The 21840-nt window shown below is 38.1% G+C and overlaps 1 protein-coding gene across 1 annotated transcript in view; it reads left to right on the top strand.

Moving 5' to 3' along the window:
• Positions 1–21840, top strand: part of LOC110163875 (protein Daple-like) — an 80663-nt gene that overhangs the window by 46106 nt on the left and 12717 nt on the right. The window contains 20 exon segments of the mRNA XM_055154294.1: positions 210–356; positions 738–885; positions 1830–2011; positions 2213–2350; positions 2855–3139; positions 3646–4443; positions 5100–5227; positions 5727–5865; positions 6505–6645; positions 6724–6839; positions 6841–6883; positions 7189–7466; positions 8473–8616; positions 9074–9260; positions 9768–9913; positions 10000–10089; positions 10375–10709; positions 17845–17931; positions 19724–19819; positions 20670–20807. Coding sequence (XP_055010269.1) covers positions 210–356; positions 738–885; positions 1830–2011; positions 2213–2350; positions 2855–3139; positions 3646–4443; positions 5100–5227; positions 5727–5865; positions 6505–6645; positions 6724–6839; positions 6841–6883; positions 7189–7466; positions 8473–8616; positions 9074–9260; positions 9768–9913; positions 10000–10089; positions 10375–10709; positions 17845–17931; positions 19724–19819; positions 20670–20807 — 3766 coding nt within the window.

Genomic DNA, 21840 nt, shown 5'->3' with positions numbered 1-21840 from the left:
GTACATTTAAATCTTGATCATCTTAATATAATAAAAATAAATAAATAAAATTGACCTAGTAATTGTCTAAACAACTAAAGATGCAAAGGTTGTACCTGAAAAGTATACGTACTGTATTTAATTAGTTCAAAACATGGTAAAGGTATTCTCTTAATTTGTCTCCTTACACATTACTTTTCATTATAACATATGTTCATATTTCCCTGTAGGAGCTTCGTGAAGACAACTTGACGCTAATGGAAACTAAAGTGCTGCTTGAAGAACAGCTGTCTGCCTCCAGGGGGCGCTGTGATAAACTGCACACACTGGAGAAGGACAACCTGCTGCTGAGGGCCAAAATCAATGACCTGGAAATGGTATGATATTACTGTAGAAATGTTAAAGATGTTGAATTTTTGTTTACACGATTGGGAAACTTGTGCCAAACATTGATCTTAGGGCTGTAGGGCTGTAACCAGAATCACACCCAATAATTATAGGTACTTATTGGCTTTTCGTAACAGAGATAATGATGGAGTAAAGGATGACTATAAAGTACAGTATGTAAAGGACCACAGTACAGTACACTGTCCAAGATATTTTTATTTATAGCAATATTGCATTTCAAAATATGTTATCCATGGATTCAGAGTGATGAAAAATTAGAACTGCTAACATGACTGTAACTTATCAATATGTGACCGTTATTCATACTCTGTCCTGATATCTTGTTTAAATATTTCCCGTGCTGTCTTCAGGAGCGTGAGAATGAGCGTCGCCGTCTGGAGGAGCTGGTGGAGGAGAACATGCTGCTGGAGATCGGACAGAAGCAGAGCATGAATGAGTCTGCTCACCTGGGCTGGGAGCTCGAGCAACTGTCCAAGAATCATGACAACAACACTGAAAGTGAGAGGGTTTTTACACATATAGTGAGTAGTAGTGAGTAGGGATGTAACAATAACCGAAATATTGTAATATCGTATCGTCAGAGCTGATTGTGATCCATCACAGTATCGAATTGTAAGATTTTTCACTTAAAAGTATTAAAAGAGGGAACTGCATAGGCCACGATCCGTTACTAATAATATAATAAAATAATGGTTATTAAGCACTTTTAAATATCATGTCTTTGGAATGTGGGTGTAATAATTCACACTAAAGACTGGTCAAGGTATTTAAAAAGGAAAAAAATTGCATATGTACAATTCTGTTAACCTCTCCAGAATATTGCAATAATTATTGTATTATAGGTCTGATGCATCATTCATCACAAACACTGTCAGCTGACCGCCAGTCTTTCCATGACCACGGGCTTCAAACGAACAGTCGTGTAGACATGCTCGCCCCCTTGTGCTATCCACAGTGGCCTTTTCATTCACATTTGGCTAAATACACCGTGAGGCCGATGAGCGCTGGTACCAGCAGAGAAAAGTCACACACAGCCCAGAGGCTGGGGTCGTCACACACAGACAGACCAAGGCTTATCCGCACAGGCAGACTTGTCACTGATATTTAGTTGATCCAGATCTTTTAAATGGCCAGCCTTGTGGTGCTCATTCATAAAATATAGTATAATGTGAGGCAAGCCTTTTTATTTTTTAGCCAATTATTTAAAGTATTTACTTTCACTTTAGAGTGTGCGGTAAAAGTAGGTCAGCCACTTTCACACCACACAGACCAAGACAGGAACCACCTGTTTATTCTGACTTTGATATACTGTCCCACTATACTAGTCCCATAACTAATTATTGTGGGTGACCAAAATACGGCTTATGATTACTTTTACTCCTTACTCCTTCTGATTATAAGTCCATTTAAGTATAGTGAACTATATTGACTTTTTCTTTCAGCTCGTAAGTCTCTGGTCCATGAGTTGAACGAATGTGTTTCGAGTCGGGTTTTGAAGCTGGAGAAGGAGAATCGTGAGCTTCAGGCGTCAATAGAGAGACTGAAGGAGGACAATCACAGTCTGCAGGAGAAACAGCTCCACGCACAAGAACTGGACCGAGAAAACCAGAGTCTGAGCAACAAGGTACTATGTTATTTTCATCAAATTATTTTACATTTAGTTATTATGTTCCAATGAATATTGTTGCTATTAAACAATAATCTCTTTAAAATTCCTATGTAAATTATCATTATATTTAATTGTTTTTGTCAATCATACAGCAATTAACTATTAATTTGATTAGTTTTGACATTTCACTGTATTTACTATCTGTCTCTTGTGCAGTTGGAGCGTCTTCAGGGTTTACTGGACCAGGAGAGAATGACCAACCAGGACATGGAGTCTCTGGGAGAGGAAATCCTGAAGGAAAAACAGGCTTTAGAGCGAGAGATGCACATCCTGAAGGCAGAGAAAGACAGACAGGTACAAGGGACTACAGACTGAAACAGTTCTGCAGCTTTAAACTCTGAAAACATTATAATCCACCCAAGTTAAACTTTTGTCCTTCTCAAATAGTTAGATTATTTTTTTAATATTCATGTCTAATTTATATTATATAGGATGAGATAATTAACAACTCAAAATTAACAACTCATCTAAGACTTCTCTTAGTATTGCAACCTAAATTATCTGCCACAGGAACACAAATTATTTTCCACCCCAAGTATTAATGAATTTTATTTATTAAAAGTACTATGTATATTAAATGTAATTACCTGTAGTTGTATTATATATTTCATAGATATGCACAATTGCAGCCAAAGCCATTTCTAACACAGTCTCATTACTATGATCTATTACTAGATCATTTACCTTAGCAAATCATTACAGAAAGTAATGCTATAATGATATCAACTTAACAAAATTACTCACACCAAGATATTTACAATTTTGTATTAATTTGGTAATTGTCCCCATCATTTTCAGATCTTGGAGTTGGAGAGTGAGAAGAAGCACCTCTCTGATGCGATGGCCGCCCTCCAGGAGCGAGCTCAGGCCAACAGCGAGGCCAGAGTTCGAGAAGTGGAGACGGAAAACAGACAACTCCACCAGAACATCACGGAATCCAGCTCCAAACTTGTCACCATGGAGACGCAGCTCAAACTGGCCAATGAGGAGGTGCAGAGGCTGAAGGACAAAGCATCACGCTGTGAGGAGGCGGAGAGAGAGGCCACGAGGCTGGAGAGGAGCAGAGACGCACTCAACAGAGAGGTGGGTGTAGGGAGATTAGAGGTAATATTATTGAACACTGAACAGGTGAAGAGCAGATATGAAACCAGTGAGAATTGCATGAGACACCCTGATATACAACAATTTGATTACATGAACAAAAAGAAAAAAAAATAACACGATTACTTTCAATTAAATAAATTAAATATAGTTTTAAAGTATCTCTACCCAGATAGTAACCAATACTAAAATTAGTTTCCAAATTATCTTAACTCAAGTATCATGAAACGAAAACTTTTTTGCTGTGGGTTAGTATTTATCAGAGCTGCCTTAGACCTGGTTTAGACCCGATTTAGACCCAGGTCTTGAGTTAGACCTTGTTAGACCTGTTTTAGTACTCAGTGATATTGCTTGTGGTTGAAATTTCTTACCCTGTACAACTACAAAATAACAAAACTGACTTGGGAAAGATTATAACTGTTAACCCTATTGGTGGTGGGCAACAGCACCACTGTCACCCCAATTTCATGTATTCTTTTTCCCACCAGGTGACCTCTCTTCGTGCCTGTAGCGAGCGCTCTGAGGCTCTGGAGAAGCAGGTTTCTTCTCTGGAGCAGGAGGTCCTCAGGCTGAAGCACGAGGCAGAGGAATCCCAGAAAGAGCTCCAGCGCCTGGGCAAGCACGAGTCCGAACACGGCCTCTTAGCCAAGGAAAACCTGGAACTCCGGTGTTCACTGGAAAACCTCCGCTCCACAACCGCTCGCCTCTCCTCACTACAAGAAGAACATCAAGAAGTTCAGAAAGAAAGACAAGAACTGAGGAGAAAGCTAGAAGAAGCCCAAGACTTGGCTCAAGCTGAGAAGAAGAGAGCTGAAAGACTGGAAGTAAATATGGCCGCTCTGAACCACGAAAAACATAGATTAGAGGAGAATTTAGAAAGACAAAAAGAGGAGAAAGAAGAGATTGAACGAGAGAACCAGGAAGTGAAGAGCAGAGAAGAAGAGCTGAGGAGAGAGCTGCAGGAGCTTAAAGTGCAAAGAAAACACTGGGAAGAAACAGATGATGAAAGAAAGAAGTTACAAAAGGATTTCGATGAATCAGAGAAGAGCAGGAAGCATTTGGAGAAGGAGAGCTGGCGAATGAGGACGCTGCTGGAGACGAAAGAGGCAGAGCTAGAGGAGAGGAGCAGGCGATTGGCTACGGTGCAAAAAGAGGGCGTGGCTCTGAAGAAGGAGATGGATAGGCTGAAGGAGCTGTCCGTCAAATCCAAGGAGGTGGAGAGGGAGAATAAGGAATTACAGAAACAAGCGACTATTGATAAGAGAACTCTAGCAACTCTGAGAGAGGTGGGTACAGTAAATATAGTAGAATAAAATACAAATATCCAGGCATTTACCAGTAAACACTTTCTCGATTGGACCCATATTACACTATTTTCTCATCTATATTGTAGCGTTGTTTCCTCATCACAAACAGACCTGGAGTTATGTTTTGTTTCGTTCACACATGTTTAACACACAAATTCTGCATATTTAGGCTGAATTCTTCTCTCAGACAGAAAACATTCTGTTCCATCTTGTGAGGTCCTGTGGTAATACAGGAAGTGCTCCACTGTGTTTTTAAACTCCATACACCTTCACTAGAATCATCTGGATCATTTCAGCCCTGGATTTCCAATCTCTAGTGAACAAAAGGTAAAAGGGAGCTGTTAACTTCAAAACTACCCCTTCATGACATCACAAGGTGGAACAGAGCATTTTGAGCTTTGGAGATGTAGACAGACTAATAATAAAAGGTGAATGAACCAAAACACATCTCCAGGCATGTTTTGGAAGAGGTAACAACATTCTAACATGGTTTAAAGTTCTGTGTAATATTGGACCTTTAAGGGTACTAAGTACTTTTATAATAGTGTGTATAAAATTATATAGTGTATCTTTTTTGTTTACCTTTTTGAATCTAATTAAAATGCTAAACTTGACGTTGACTTTCGTGCTCACAGGAGTTGGTGTCTGAGAAGCTAAATTTCCAGCAGCAGAATGTTGAGCTGGAGCGTCTCAATGAAGAACTGGAGAAGATCGGACTAAACCGAGAGAAGCTTCTGCAGCAGGAGCACACCATGGAGGACAGGTATTTACATGCAATGAAGTATTTATTATAACTGACACTGTCTATAGTGTCCAATGTCCATACAAAAAAAAAACAACCAATACATCTAAAGTGCTTATACGTTTAAGTATAAGATGTGATACTAGAATACTCAATACCACGAATGGTTAAATCTGCAACATTTTGAGACAATAAAAGTTTATAAAAGAACACAAGTGGTTTTCTAAATGAATACTTCAAAACATTTGTGATAATTGTTTATTTAAAAAGTCATTTAACAAATATAAATATTCTGAAATTGTTGTTTTAAGCCATTTGCCTTGTATCATATTGTGTGGTACACTGTTAGTCCCAGTCCCAACATGCATATAAAGAATAAAATCTATATCAACAAGAACAGGTTAAAAATCAGGCCAGTTTGTATTCATATTTTTTCATATATTCTATCAAAACTGTATTCATTTCCGTGTGTAAATCAGTTTGTTTTTGTCTCAGTTCTTTTGTATGTGACTATCAGCAGGTACCGGCTCCTGGAGTCTCGTTTGGAGGAAACGGTTCAACAAACGATGAAACTGAAAGAGGAAAAAATCTCGAGTTTGGAAAAGAAGCTGGAGGAGAGCAGCAGCCTGAACACATCTCTGCGCTCGGAGCTCAACACTGTGAGAACAACTGATTAAAACCCTATACAAGTAGTGCTGTTATGATACTGAAACTTCAAGCTTGATTTCAACACTAAGGAAAGGGCTTTATACTAACTTAATCATATTTTGATACCATAATGATAATGAAAATTAAATAATAATGGCATTTTTTTAGACAATAGGCTCTAATTTTCAATACAAATTAACTGCTGTTTTGTAATTCCATCTGATCAGGGACTTGAATAGTGTTCGGTATTATTTATATTAATGGATTTCTGCTTTCACTTTCAATAGATATATTTAGTTTTCAATTGTTAATCACCCTCTAAACCATATAATTGTTGATTTTTGAGTGGCTGTGACGCCTTAATTCTGATTTTCTCATCTAAAACCTATTTTACTTGTTTGTCTACTTCTTCCTGTTTTCAGTATATTTCAGTCATCTTCTCTTTAGCATAACTGTCAGCTTATTGAACAAAATATATAGTATCAACTGTCTAAATTGTTATTTAAGAAATAAAATATAAAATTCTAAAAAAGTTAATTAATTTAAACTAATTTAAGGAAAGTAAGATTCATCTTCAGAATTCAAGTCATTTAACCCAGTGCAGTTATTGTTATATTTCTGCTGTAACAATAACTGTGGTGCATTTTTAGGTCCGACAAACATTATCACTCAAACAGGAGCAGGAACAAAACCACAATTCCCAGAAGCACACAGGAAACGACCTGGGTCAAGGGTCGGCCACAGCGGAACTGCTGCGAATCAAAGATCACCTGATCGATGTGGAGAAGAATGTAGGGTTCTCGCTTGAGAGCTTGTCCATTGTCTAATTTGTTTATTTAAATTATGTACTAATTTGTGTTTCATTTCAGAATGCCTCGCTGCAGACGGAGAGCAGTCTGTTAAAGGAGCAGCTCAAACAGTTGGAAAATCAGAATAATTCTCTGAACAATCAGATCTCGACTCTACAGCGTCACACCAGCACACTAGGAGCAGAACTCAGGGCTGCACACTCAGACCGCAAAGCTACAGGTGGGAAGGAATGCTTAATATCAGACATATAATCACAAATAATACCTGTAATATCTGCTCCTAATCATTTAAAAACCTCAAACATGCACAACTGAACCTGTGATAACAGCACCTGAAGATGCATCAGATCATATAGAGCAGTGGTTCTCAAACGTTTCACATTAAGTAGTATTTATAACATTCATTTATACCTTTTTATTTAAAGCTTGATATATCAAGGAATATTTGAAGCTCTTTCCTTCATCTTCATCTTAATCCTAACAGTAAATTCTTTGCCTCTGTAATATTGAATATGTGTGTTCCAGGTGGAGAACTCGACTCTCTCTTCTCAGAGTGCGTCTCTCATGGCCCAGAATGCCGTGCTGCAGGGTCAGGTGACGGCTCTGGAGGCAGAGGTGGAGTCTTGGCAGAGGCAGAGGGAGGAGGCATGGAGAGGGAGAGAGAGTGTCCTGAGTGACCACGAAAGACTCATGAATCTTCATGAGAGACAGGCTCATGACTACGAGGCTCTGATCAGCCAGCACACCGCACTGAAGGGCAAGCAGAGGGCGCTAGAGAGCGAGCACAGGGCTCTGCACAACAAGTGAGTGTAACTACAGGACTGTGAACCTTCAGAGTTAAAGGGTTCATGCTATTATTATGGTGTATCTTTATCAGACACTTCCCATCTACTGCTCTGTAGAGCATCCAAATTTATCAAGCACCTTTAGGCTGATATTCATACACATTCACATTCATAAACATTCATATCATACACTGTGTAGTTGTGGTGCAGTGGTTACCACTCTGTCCTCACAACAAGAAGGTTGTGGATTCAACTTCCAGGTGGCTGTAAACACCACTGTAAACATGCTGAATGGTTTCCTAACCTGTGGGGCCAGGACTCCCTGTAAATGAGACTCCAATGCTCAGTGGAACTGTCCTGCTTAAATAAATAAATAAAACATTGTTTTCCTTGATTTCCTTTTCAATGCACCCTCTCCTGGTGTTTTCCATGCAACCTTTAGAAAACCTTTATACACATATATGTTTTCTATTCTGTGTGAGTTATGGCCATTGCACAATGAAAGGCCTTTTAACAAAACACTGTGGGCATAAACATATGATTAAGACATAGCCATAAATGAATCCATCTTAATCCCAGTTTATGATTTGTTCTGTGGGTCACTCAGACTGTGAACATGTTTCGAATGAGACACTGTAGATCATATGACAACAAGAAAATACATTATGTTGTTTGTACTTTGTTTCTCCTGGAAGCACACACTCATATATCCAAAAGCCTCCACTGTTGTTTTCAGCTATTTATATATTTATGAATTCACTCCTCTGTAGCTGTGAAAACAGGTTCTTCATAATAATTATAATAATAATAAAGGATAAAATTCCCCAATCCACCTACTGTATTTCCCTAAGCCAGTATAGTAGATACATATTTGGGACATTACTTTGAACCTTTGGCAGTTTGGGTGAAAAGTTTTGTTTGGTCTGATTTTATTGAATGTTATCTCCCTATAATGTATAGTTAGACTAATATAAAAGGATTATGAATTTACATCTTAACATTGAAATTCTGCTCTGTCTTGTAGATACTGTGTGCTACTGCAGCAGAAGGACAAATGGGAGAAGCAGGAGGGGCAGGGGCAGAAGGAGAAGGAGGAACTCAGCCAAGAAGTCCAGAAGAATCGACTTTTACAGCAAGAAAACCTGCAGCTCAAAAATGAAGTGGATCGGTAATTACCTTAATGTCACTAATGAAAAAATACATGCAAAAAAAAGTTTAGATTACTTAAATTCAGAAAATTAATCTTATTTTGTAGCTAGATTTCAGTGTTTTTACTTAATGCACTCAAATTATGTCTATCCAAAGGTTTTGGAATAGTTTCATCACATTGCTTATTAATTAATTAATTAAATAATAAGTTATTTGCCCATGAGTTCAATATTGCAGTTGCTTCTTTGGTGCACTATATTTCAAAAGAGACTTTCTTGTAACTGCTCAGGAATGCCGGATGTTAATACAAATTAAATAATCTAGTTTATAGTATAAGTAAGTCACATGTTTATTGGACTAAGTAGGAGCGGGCTAGCAGTTAATGCTGAAATATATTCTTTACTCATGGTTCCAATTCATATACAGTCTCTTTTAATGTCCTTGTTAATAGTTGTAATACCTGTCCTGTCCTGTAGGCTGACAGCGAGCCAGTCCCATCACCTGGAGCAGAGTGAGGGTTTACAGCAGAGGCTGTTGGAGCTGAAGTCTTCTCTGAGTGCGGCACAGACAGAGGCGGGGCAGTGGATGTCCAGATACGACACTTTATTGGAGCAGCACCAAGGCCTGGACCTGACCATGACCAAACTGGACAACCACTGTGAGGTAAGAGGGGATTAAAGACACACAGGGAGGGCACATTTTGTATGATGGTGATGTTTTACAGGTTTATTGAAGCCTCTTAAAAGGCGAGTCCTTTTCCATTCTCTCCACACTGAGTGGTGAGCCTCTATTGTAACCACATCTGCCTTGGGCCATTCATACTAGGCATAGTGAGTGAAGTGTCTTGCCTGAGGACACAATGACAGAATTTGGTTTTAGCAGGAATCAAATCTCCAACTTTTGGGTTGGTGGACGCGTACTCTAACCACTGAACCACTGTAGCCCCTTATAAAGTACCATTCATGCAAAAGCAAGTGCTTCATAAAGATATACAAATATACAATGTACAAGACTGTAGAATAAATTATGACAGTTCATGAGGCAAGATGATCTATAGAGAGAATGTGTAGCACAGTGTACAGTGTTACAGTGTCAATATGCCAGCAAAGCAAAGATGCAAATTCCCATCATTTGCTTTTAATATTTGATCATTTGTTTGTGTGCCTGTAGCTCTTGAGTCGACTTAAAGGAAACCTGGAGGAGGAGAACCATCACCTGCTGAGTCAGATCAACCTGCTGAGCCAACAGAACCACACCCTGCTAGAGAGGAGCATGGAGAGCAAGGAGCTGTACCACCAGGAGCAGAAGCTTTACATGTAACTGACTAAAGCACTCTACACATACTGGAATTATATTGTTTTTAAATGAATTAGTAGATATTAAATATCAATTTCTGTTGCAGTGATAAACTGAACGCTCTCCGGCGACAAAAAGAGAAACTGGAGGAAAAGATCATGGACCAGTACAAGTTCTATGACCCCACACCCAAAAAGTAAGACTCAACTTAACTTTTTCTAACCAAGTAGCTAAGTTAATTAACATTTCTATATACTACAATGTTTAAATCTGAAACTTTTTACCACTGGAAACATCTGAATGCAATATAAATGTTGCATTCTTAAAGGACTTTAAAGTATTTATTCAAAGAAGCAAGAACATTTTCATTCTGGCAGATTTTTTATATCAATAGCATAAAATTTTACTACATTGTATAGTTGTTGTTTCAGAATGATGAAAGAAATCCAGACCAGGAATGATCTTTCTTTGTCTTTTGTAGGAAGAGTCAGTGGTCCGGCGCCAAAGCTTTAGCCAAACTGATAAAACCTCGCAAAGACTCGAGCCGTGAGCGAGGAGAGCGAGAAAGGGAGAGTATAAAGGACAGAGAGAGGACCAAAAGTGCCCCAGACATCCCTCTACCTGCCCCTCCGCCTCTACTGCCCCCGGATACGCCCCCTCCAGTGCCCCAGCGGACTTCCAGCTCCAACGACAGCGTCCTCGGCAACAGTGTCCATGGTAACGGCGTCAACGGCACCCACAGCGGCAACAGTATCCACGACAACCACACACCCAGCCTGGGACCCCGCAGCCCTGCCCTCACTCCCATCAGCAGAGGTACAAGCAAATATCATTTACTGTATGACAAATTACATTAAAGAAGATCTAAAGCAGAACTAAACCAGGTCTAAAGCAAAACTAAACCAGGTCTAAAGCAGAAGTAAACCAGAAAATCTAAAAGGACTAAAGCTAAACTAAATCAAAAACTAAAACCCAGGACTAAAGTAGGACTAAACTTAAAACTAAACCAGGTCTAAAACAGAACTAAACCAAGGCTAAAGAAGGACTAAAACAGGTCTAAAACAGAACTAAACCAGGGTTAAAGTAGGCCTAAACCAGGACTAAAACAGGATTAAACTAGGACAAAAAAACAGGTCAGTTATTATTCAGACATGTGCAGTCAGTTATTATTCTGACATGTGCACAATCTAAAGTGTATCTCTAGAGGGCACTGTTGAACAAATAATGTTGTTCCTAGAGTAATAGAAACACATTGGAGTTACTGCAGTATTTTTAAGTCTTTCACACCTTTAAATCAATGTGTGAAAACAGTCCTTGACTAATATATTTTTAAAACCATGACACCACCAACAAACTCCATCTGCAGCTATCTAAAAACCTGTAGATTTCCCCAATCCAAAATCAGAGAAAAGCAATTACTTAAAAGATTACATTATTGTATAGAAAATAAAAACTAATTGCAGCTTGTGTGATCCAAAAATTATCTTTATTAAAGGTGGAATGCGTACATTTTCTGGTGGAGGGTCAGGCACGTGCTTGTCTCCATAAAAATGTAATTGCTTTGTGTAGAAAATTCTGCAGTATTGCATTAAACTTGAATCCAAATCTATGGCAATCAGAGTGTGCCACCACTAGAGACAGTTACAGGTCAGAACTATGGAGAGGCAACCACACTCACAATAAACTGTTTTTCAAGGGATAACAGAGATAAATACATGTTAGATGGGTACGATTAATTAGAGACCTTTATATCAGTCGGCCTATATTTAATTTTAGCCAATATTTAGTTTTGGCCGACCTGCTGCCTAAAATACACACTACGCTTCATATTAACACTTTAATACAAAGAGATCATTGCACAAAACTTGAACACACAGCTCTCTTAAAGGTTTGTAATAAAAAAAAATGGCTGTGGGTGAGATTGTAGAAAATTTAAAGTACAGAATTTATAGGGAAAACAATAAAAAATCGGCCCTACTTCCGGCCATTACGTACTCTGTATTCTAAACTATCTACATCGACCTTGAAAAAAACACATTGGCCAATCTCTACAATTAATGCCATATTGTGGAAGATTACAGACAAAACAACATCTCCGTGGAGACAAGCAAACAGTTAATCCTTCACCAGAAAAGTTGCATTATGTGCCTTTAAATTGTTTGTTTTAATTTAAACAAGTAGTAGTGTTATGCAAAGGAATGTATACTGTATGTATTATGGTTTGGGATGCTTTAAGGATTTACACACAACCCTTTGACTGAGAAAATATGTCTTGTATATTTAAGTATTTTTAGACTCTATATGTTTTTTATCTGTATTCAGGTCAGTATTTACAGAGGATAGTTTGATGTGGGAATCCAGACTGTTCGCATTAGAGATGACAGCTTGATTGTTTTAGCTACAAATTGTCTTCATTTGGCTTCAGTGATTGCAGTAATTATTTCTCTTTTAACATGTCACAACAATTAGCCCCAAACAATAATGGACTGTTGATTATGCCACTTTATTTCAGAAGCAAAAACACTCATTTAACCCATTCATTGTTAAAATGTTATCTTTAGAGTGTTCCAGTTAACATATTTAGTAATGGGTGTTTTTTTTTCACTGCTAAATCTAAATATAAGACAAGAGACATCACATTTGCTGATTATGAAAGGAACTGACTCTCAGGGAAAACAAAGCACACAGCAGTTAGTTTTGATTTGACATGGGACGCTAAGCAGCACACTGGGTAGCTCACTGCGACTCAAAGCTAATAGCCACTTTTATTAAAATCATAAAACATCAAATAAACAGCCTATTAAAATTCAGATTAATTAAAATAAAGACTTGCCAATTATTCTTATATGTACAACACTTCAATTTGTGGCATTGTAATATTGATTATGCCTCAAAATTAGCATTAGCGTTAGCATTGAGACAAACATTCTCTCTTTCTAAACAAAAAGCGTTCCAGTTAACACATGGGTGTTTTTTTTTTTTTGTTTTTTTTTTTTTTAATGATAAATCTAAATATAAGACAAGAGACATCACATTTGCTGATTATGAAAGGCACCAACTCTCAGGGAAAACAAAGCACACAGCAGTTAGCGTTGATTTGACACGGAACGCTAAGCAGCATGCTAACTAGTTCCCTACGGCTCAAAGCTAACAGTCACTTTTATTAAAATCGTAAAGCATAAAATAAACAGCCTATTAAAATTCTAATTAATTAAAAGAAAGACTTGCTGATAATTCTTGTATGTAGAACACTTCAGTTTGTGGCATTGTTGTTATTATGCCTCAAAATTAGCATTAGCGTTAGCATTGAGGCACAAACATTCTCTCTTTCTAAACACAGAAGTTTCCTCTGCTTAAGTATTCATTTAATTTGTTTACTTCTTAACATGTAATCAGTGACTTCCACCCACAGCTCTCCGTTCTCTGCCTTATCTTGAAATATTTATTTATTTTAGCACGACTCAGCAAAAACCACAGAGAGATAAACCTAGACAGGAAGTAGTAACGCTAACAGTGAAGGAGTGTATTTAAATGTCACTTATAACAGGAAGTTAGAACCTTAAAATGTGGTATAATAGTTTAATCATTAGATCTACTCGCAGGGCCCAGAGGCAGACGCGTCTTTCTTCCTCTCCGTGAGTCAGTGTTGGTGTTGGGCATGGCTTTTCAAACTTTGGGTTTTCTCATTAATCATTTGTCGATTTGTCAAACTTTTGCATGAAATCTTTTTTTTTTCAGTTTCTGTGATTAAATTATTAACATGTTTCATTTACTCATCTTTTCATCCATCATCTCTTTCTTTTCTCTTTCTCCCTCTCCCCCCTGTTTATGTATGTATTTATCTATTTGCCACTCCCCCTCCTCTCTTCCCTTTCTTCTTTTGCATTGTCACCTGCTCTTTCTTTATCACTTTATCTTTTTTCACCTTTTTATCTCCTTCTCCCTCTCTCTCTCTCTCTCCTCTTTCCCATTGTCATTCTCTCTCCTCTTATGTCTTTCACTCACTCCATCTTTCTCTCCCTTTTATCACTTTCTCTGTCTTCCCCTCACGTGTTGCCTCTTCCAACTTCCGTCTCTTTCTCTTATTCTCTCTCTTCTCCCCGTTGTCATTCTTTCCTTCTCCCTTTATCCTTCCCTTTGTCTCTCTTCCTCTTATTCTCTCTCTCTTTATCCATCTGTCCATCTGTCTGTCTGTACTTATTTCTTTCCTCCCTCTATCTTCATTTTCCTCTTTTTCTCCTCTTCTCTGTCATTCCCCTCTCATATTTGTCATCCATTACCCTCTCTTCCTCTCTCCCCCTCTCTTCCTCTCTTTTTACTCTTCTCTCTCTCCCTTCTCCTTTTTCTCTCTTCCTCCTTCCCTCTTTAGCCCCTACCCCAAAGCGCTTCCGTTTCTTCCGCAGCAAAAGCCAGACCCAGCTCCTCCCCTCTCCTCCTCCTCACCCCACTCTCTCCCCCCTCTCCCTCCCTCCTCCTTCTGTCTCTCCTCCTCCCTCTCTCTCTCCTCAATCTCCTCACTCTCCTCCTCCCTCTCTGTCCCTCTCTTCCTCCTCCCGTTCTTCTCGCTCTCTCTCCAGACGCCTCCGGTTCTGGTCGTCCACTGACATCACAGCTGACTGTAGCCGCTCCACCCCGACCAGCGATGTTTTTTAATATCCCTTCTTCATTCTCATCACTTCTAACATCCATAATTCACCCCATATCTTTAGTTCATTTCAATATATTTTTACTTTTTGGACACTTTTCACGCACCAGCACCACCACATTATACTCACTGAAACTACACAGATGCATGGTGAAATTGAGAGAAAGCCAGTTTTATTCGTAAGTGTTCAAATTTGTCACAGTTTTACGCTCAAATGCTTCTCTGCCCGCTGCATGCTCCCACGAACCTTCATCTAACACCTGAGCGGACCTGTTTGTGCCTTTATCTAATGTCGCAGAAGTGAAAAATGGACGAACAAGATCAGATTATTTACAGTCAATTGTTTCGCACTTTACCTCAAGATGGTTTTCTCGCTCCACTGCTGCTACACATTGAACTTTTGGCTTCCTTATGATGTCTAAATCTGATTCATCTATAAATAGAAGGAGTTTGGAGGTGAAATCCCAGCTTCAAATTGCCACAGTGTCCTTGGGCAAGTCACTTAAAGGTCCTATATTGCGCAAAATTGATTATTGTGAGCTTCAAGCTATTTTATTATGTTGTTATCTCATCAAAAACAGACCTAGAGTTGTGTTTTGTTTCATTCACACATGTTTGAGTAATCCAGTATTGGGTCAGTCCACCTCAGTTCACCCAATGAGTTAAACCCTACTTTGTCAAATTTATGATAACTTGGTATGGAGGTAAATCATAGCCAGAAAAGCCAAAATTTCAAATTTTTGTTTGATCGGACCAGCGTTCTCCGAGATATCGCAATTTCATTTTTTCACTTTTTTGTGTGGTCACTGAATTTCAAATTGCATTTACTCAGCAACTGTTGGTCTGATATCAACACCAAGGTGTCTCTGGAAAGGGGAAATCAAAGGAATCCAAATCTGGCATTTATTCATTTTGAGATGAATTACCTGTATTTTGACCTTGAAACTGACAATAAGGGACACTCCCAACCTCAATGACACTAGAAAGACAAAAGAAAAAATGTAGCCCTATATGTCTGCTACAGCATAAAAAATCTGAAGGGGTTTTCTTTTTTATTTTCTAACAAATTTACCTAGAAGTTGACTTACTCCATCTTAAGACATGACAAATTCAGTGTATACAGCTGACAATCAAAGGAACATTACAGTACAATCGTTTTGTCTCTGTCTCCCTGACACAGATGCATGTGTACAAACTACAAAAAATGAAATCTCCAATCATGCTAAAATGTGAGATTTTGGCTTTCTTGGCTATGACTTACCCATACACCAATTTTCTTTGCAGTTGGACAATGTGAGGGTTGAAATTACAATTTTTTGGGGTGAATTTAAGTAAAATGGACCCTATTATTAGTCTATGTATATCTAAAAAGTTCAAAATGCTCTGTTCCACTTTGTGATGTTATGAAGTTTTCAAGTGAACGGCTACCTTCCAGGTCTGAAATCATCCAAAGGTATATGAAGTTTAAAAACACAATAGTGCACTTCCTGTATTACCATATGACATCACAAGGTGGAACAGACTATTTTCCATTTGAGAGAAGAATTCAGCCTAAATATGCAGGGTTTGTGTGTTCTTCAGGTATTTTTTTGATGAGGAAACAGGATAACATAGAAATCAGAAGGTAGCATAATATGTGCCCTTTTAGCCAGTAATGCGGCATGAGTCATATGGCAAAAAATAACCATGTCTTTTTCCTCGTAGTGATCGATTTTTATATTCAATTTTACTCTTTTCTTATTAAAACTAATTAAAATCATTTGCAAATGTCATTAACATAAACAAACAGGCTTTAAATCTATATTAACTATATTATCCCGTTTACATCTCACAAGTCCAAACTCTGGATCCCCTGTGGACCACAATATAATAAACGGACCAAAACATGCTGACTATTTGAAACGATCGAATAAGAATTTGATTAAAATTTGATTCATTGCATCGCCCCGTGGAAGCTGTATTCACACTTTATAATAATGGGAGAAGCCTCTGAGAATATTGGTAAAGAATGCAGTACTTTTCCTGCACAATTTAAACTAAAGGTCGGACAGTTGACTGCTTTAAACTGGTCTGTTCTGTGCTGTGCTTCAATAGACACTAACCCCTTTTCCTCTGTGGTTTTTGATGCTTGCAGTCTTATTATACTGTGAACAGGTTTTTACTTGACACTAAGAAAATCGCTATATTTCAGCTGCTACAAGTTATCCCCGGTAACGGTAGGTAATGTTGGCAAATAAGAGTTCACTGGCACAAGCAAATTCAACCAGGACAGACACATATATATCTCTTTTTGATTTGCTTTATGTGTTTATTTGGTAACACTTTAGATTAGGGACCACATATTAATAGCTAGTTAATAAGTGCATAATAAATACAATAACAAATACAATACAAGTGCTTAATTACATCTTTGTTAGTATTTATAAAGTACATTCAATTAATTTTTGTCTAAGGCCGTACTAACCCATTAACTATTTTCTTCCCATTAAAATAGTATAGATTGCAATAGATGTTTTTGGGCATACACTGAAATCTTAATAAGCATTAATAAGTGTTTTATTAATACTAACTAATAACTAAGTAACAGCTTATTATCATACCAATTACCAATTACCACCAGTTAGCTATTAATAAGTGGTCCCTAAACTAAAGTGTTACCATTTACTTTTATTTTTTATGTTTATGTGTGTCAAAATTATGTATCTATTAAAAAAAAAAACAGGATAGAAACAGGATAGAGATGGAGAGGGTGAAAAGGGTGATGTTTCTGCTGCTGCGGTAGAGATGGCGAAGAAGGGATGTAGGGATTTATGTAAATGACTGATTTTAACAGACACTAGATGGGAACAAGGACTAAATCCAATCTTCCTGGTTGAATTTAAAGGTGGACTGTGTAACTTAAGACAAAGCAATAACATCTGCATGGAGAAAAGCAATGACGGATCCTCCATCAGAAAAGTTACACAATGCTCCTTTAAGCTTAAATTAACTCAAGTCAGACTGTCTGCCTTGTTCACTACCCTTATATGCACCAAAATAAATAAATAAATAAAACATCACTATGTAATATTGCTGACTTATTTTGACAGGTCACTGGTGAGTTATGCCGCACCTTCAAATCTGTTTATTTGATTCAGTAAACGCCACACACACACACACACACACACACACACACACACATATAGCGCCCCCTGTGTTCATTCCTGCACTGTCAGCACTGCGCTCCTGTATCCGTGTGGTGTCATTTGTTCAGAGCCATTTGCTGTTTGTGATTTGCAGTTTATTGGATTCTGATCGATTTTTCAGGACTAAGCGAGCGAGGCCGCGCTGGGCACAGAGGGAGCACGCCAGCGGGCAGCAACGAGAGTGTGAACGGAGAAGACCACGGACAAGGTGAGATATGAAGGGGAAGACTTATCTATATCAAGTTTAATGGTCCAATTTAAAAACTGCAAAGGCTGCAGTTATTTATGTTGGGGACAGTGTAAAATATTCTGTCGCAGCTTATTACAGAGGACATATTGTTAGACTTATATCCAAACTTTACTGATCCACAAGGGAAATTATTTGGACACACTAGCTCACACATCATAATATAATAACAAACTATATATGTAAATGGTAATAATAAATTCAAAATAAATAGCAAAAATATTAAGAGACTGGTGTTAAATAAGGCATAAATATATAAACATAAATGCACAGGTAAAGTAAAATAAATATAGAAATATAGTAATATAAATATATCACAGACATATTGTGCTTGTGTCTTCTGTATAGTTATAATTCATGACACCTGTGGATCATTGTTATAATTTGGACATTTTAAATCCCAATATTAATCTAAAACAGCTTAATAAACAGCTTAATAAAATAAAGTCTGCTGATTTCCATGTTAGAAAACTATGGTGTTCAATGGGAGCTGACATCACTGTAAATGTCATCACAACAAAGAAGTGGGAAGTTGTCAGCACCTCCTATGGATAGCTGCGGGTTAAGATAGCAAGTAGTGGATTTTTTTTCATTTGCACCAAAATGACAAAGTATCACTGCTGAGTTCTTAAGAAAAGTAAATTGGAGAACGATGTAAATACAGACCAGTGGGCATGTACCAGTGGCAGTGAAAACAAGTTGATTGGCAATATGGCGTCTTGAAAAGAGGTAATGAAAGGTTATGGCAAAGGAGAAAATCAATTTGTCGACTGGACGAAAGTTTGTTTGGTCGAATACATTTCGCAGCTCATCAAAGCTGCTTCTTCAGTTCTGGTCAGACGCTGGTGGACGCTTTCTTATATCTGCCTGCAGGGAGGAGCTAAAGAACTACTCTGAAACTAACACACCTACTTGTTTACAGTTTCTGTTAGTTAGGTCTGTTGAACTGCAGTGAGTGTGGGGTCTGATTAGCAGAATCATTCAGGGCCATGATGGGTGATTTCACACCTCTGTACCTGATCTGACTACACCTGTTGTTCTCTTGTTTGTTTTTTATTTAGGTTTGAGGATGGAGTTGTAAATAGGAGATAGATGCTATCTGAGGCCTCCATTTCTGTTTAGAGAAGGATTCTCTTTCTTAACAAAAATGGCTTCTTTAACTCCCCTCTCAAACCAGTTAGTTTCAGAGTAGTTAGTTATTTCTTCCCTGCAGACAGATATAAGAAAGTGGCCACCAGCATTCTGACCAGAACTGAAGAAGCACCTTGGATGAGCTGCGAAACCTATTCAGCCAAACAAACTTTTGTACAGTTGACAAACTGATTTTCTCCTTTGCTATGGATTCTACCTGAGGTATTTTTCACACGAATGAACGATTACTTAAACATGCACAAATCACTCTGAACACAACTTCCAACATCCCACATTACACAGTAACGTAAACAACAACTAGCATGCTAACAGCTTACTTCATGATTTACAGACATTAAAATACTTTATAATCAGATGCTGACACCACAGGGGTCTCATTTTGACCCCAAAAAGCTGATTTACATTATATCTGTACTGGGGAAGAACTTATGTTACTTTATGACATGGAATAAAAATTTAGTACAGCGTCTTTAAATTAACTTTTTATTAGTTAAAAGACCTATATATTTCTGTCTCTGGAGTTATTAAAATGTCACTCAGGCCTTCAGGCTCTCAGCCCTGTATTTATCGCTTGTGAGTAAATGTATGTTTTGTGTTTCAGGTCCAGCGTACAGAGCCCTGAGCTCCACCCCCAACCATCACTCTTCTTCAGTGGGTTTGAACAGCAACAGACCAGGGCCCGGCCGCAGAACTAGAGGTAAAAACAACACATGTACCAAATACTCTTTCAGTGTAAGCATTAAGCAAGTTTTTAGGTGGAGTTGTTTTTCTGACAGAAATGTTCCACAAAATGGTAGAATCACCATGGAGACAAGTGGATGACACCACCAAACCTAGTATTTTTTGGCTATAAAAGGCTGTAACTGAATAAATAAAAGATCAGAAAGTGACCATAGTGTGCAACAGTCTATGCAAAGCAAAACCTTCCACCAGAAAACATACACAGTGAACCTTTAAACCTCCTATATTATGCTCATTTAACATATATATTATAATGTGATGTTGATGGCAGTTCAAATAAAATACGTGGAATGGGGTGGTATTTAATAGAGATGGGATCGAGACACAATTTTCACAAGACGAGACACACCACGAGATTGGGTCCACAAAGAACGAGATAAAATGAGATTTTTACATACCATAAGTTGTAATATATTAGTAGTGCTAATAAATGAAGCTGACAAGATTCGCTTCATTTATTTTATGTAATACTTTAGTGATGAATGTAGTGCTGCTTTTTGTAACTACAGCTTGTCAAATTGTTTAACTCATCAGCTCTTAACTCTTTTTCATCCAAGCCAAAGATAAATTCAGAGGGAAAAAATTTAGATAATTTTTTCTCTTGTGTACAGAATCTTTTGGCAATTTTGTCTCACGAGATCTTGTGGCACTAGATCTCCCATCCCTGTTATATACTCATATGTTTAATAACTTAAAAGGTCAAATACCAATCAGATCAGGCTACGCATTAAAAAGACAGAATTTTGTCTCACATTTGACCTTACTTTATCTTTGCATTAATAACGCATTCTGCTGTACATTTTCAGGTCTGTTGTACGATGAAGATTTGCGCCACACCTCGACGGACTCCGTGTTTGGTTTCCATGGCAGCGCTGGGGGTCGCCCAGGGTCAGCGGACTACAGCCACAACACGTCCAGCTCCAACTCTCCTGTCAACTGCCGAGGTACAGGGCTCCCACCGGGTTTACACTTCAACTGCACCTAGAGGAGCATATTTCTGTTCATTTAGTAGGGCTGGACCATATCATTAAAGCTGTAACCTGTTAGGTTTATCTAAACATTGTAAACAAGAAGAAAGACAAGAGATTAATTCAGATTTACTCGCGAGGAGAACGGGCAGAGAGTGGGCATCACAACCAACAGTCTCCACACGTTCTGATGACTCAAGGCCATTCTCCTCTTTTTATTTCATTAGGAGGCCCTAGTTACAGAATGATAATTCTCAAGGGGAAGGGGAAACAGCCAAGACATAATAAGAAACTGGTGCAGCTATGCATAGTCCAAACACATAAAACATGATTAACAATCAGGGGGTGCCTTAGGTATGGTCAGACACCATCATAACTCTTGCATGTGTGACAGTGGAAGTTGGCTTCATGTGAGGAATCATCTCGAGGTTCACTAGAGCGATAGGTCACTGCACACAGTTGTCAAACACAAAGAGGTTATTTATTTTTATACAAGTGATTGGTCAAGTATTTAGCAAATATGGGATAATAAAATTATTCTGACATAACCCATGATATAATGTTGTTACCTCCTCAAAAACATACCTGGAGTGTTTTGTTTCATTCACACATCTTTGAATATCCCTTTATTATTAGTCTGTCTACATCTCCAAAGCCCAAAATGGTCTGTTCCACCTTGTGATGTCATGAAGTGGTAGTTTTCAAGTTAAGAAATATTTTTTTTTACCTTAAGTTCAATAGAGATCAGCAATTCCAGGACTGAAATTATCCAAATGATTCTAGCGAAGGTGTATGGAGTTTAAAAACACAGTGGAGCACTTTCTGTATTACCACATGACATCACAAGGTGGAACAGAATGTTTTCAGTTTGAGAGACGAACTGAGCCTAAATCTGCAGGGTTTGTGTGTTAAACATGTGTGAATGAAACAAAACACAACTCCAGGTCTGTTTGTGATGAGGAAACAACATTATAACAAAAGATCTTATAATAATATGAGACCTTTAATG

This window comes from Boleophthalmus pectinirostris, unplaced genomic scaffold (assembly GCF_026225935.1).
Source record: "Boleophthalmus pectinirostris isolate CB_2022bp ecotype Guang Dong unplaced genomic scaffold, ASM2622593v1 HiC_scaffold_10, whole genome shotgun sequence".
NCBI lineage: Eukaryota > Metazoa > Chordata > Actinopteri > Gobiiformes > Gobiidae > Boleophthalmus > Boleophthalmus pectinirostris.
This window is presented reverse-complemented; position numbering and strand designations above follow the sequence as displayed.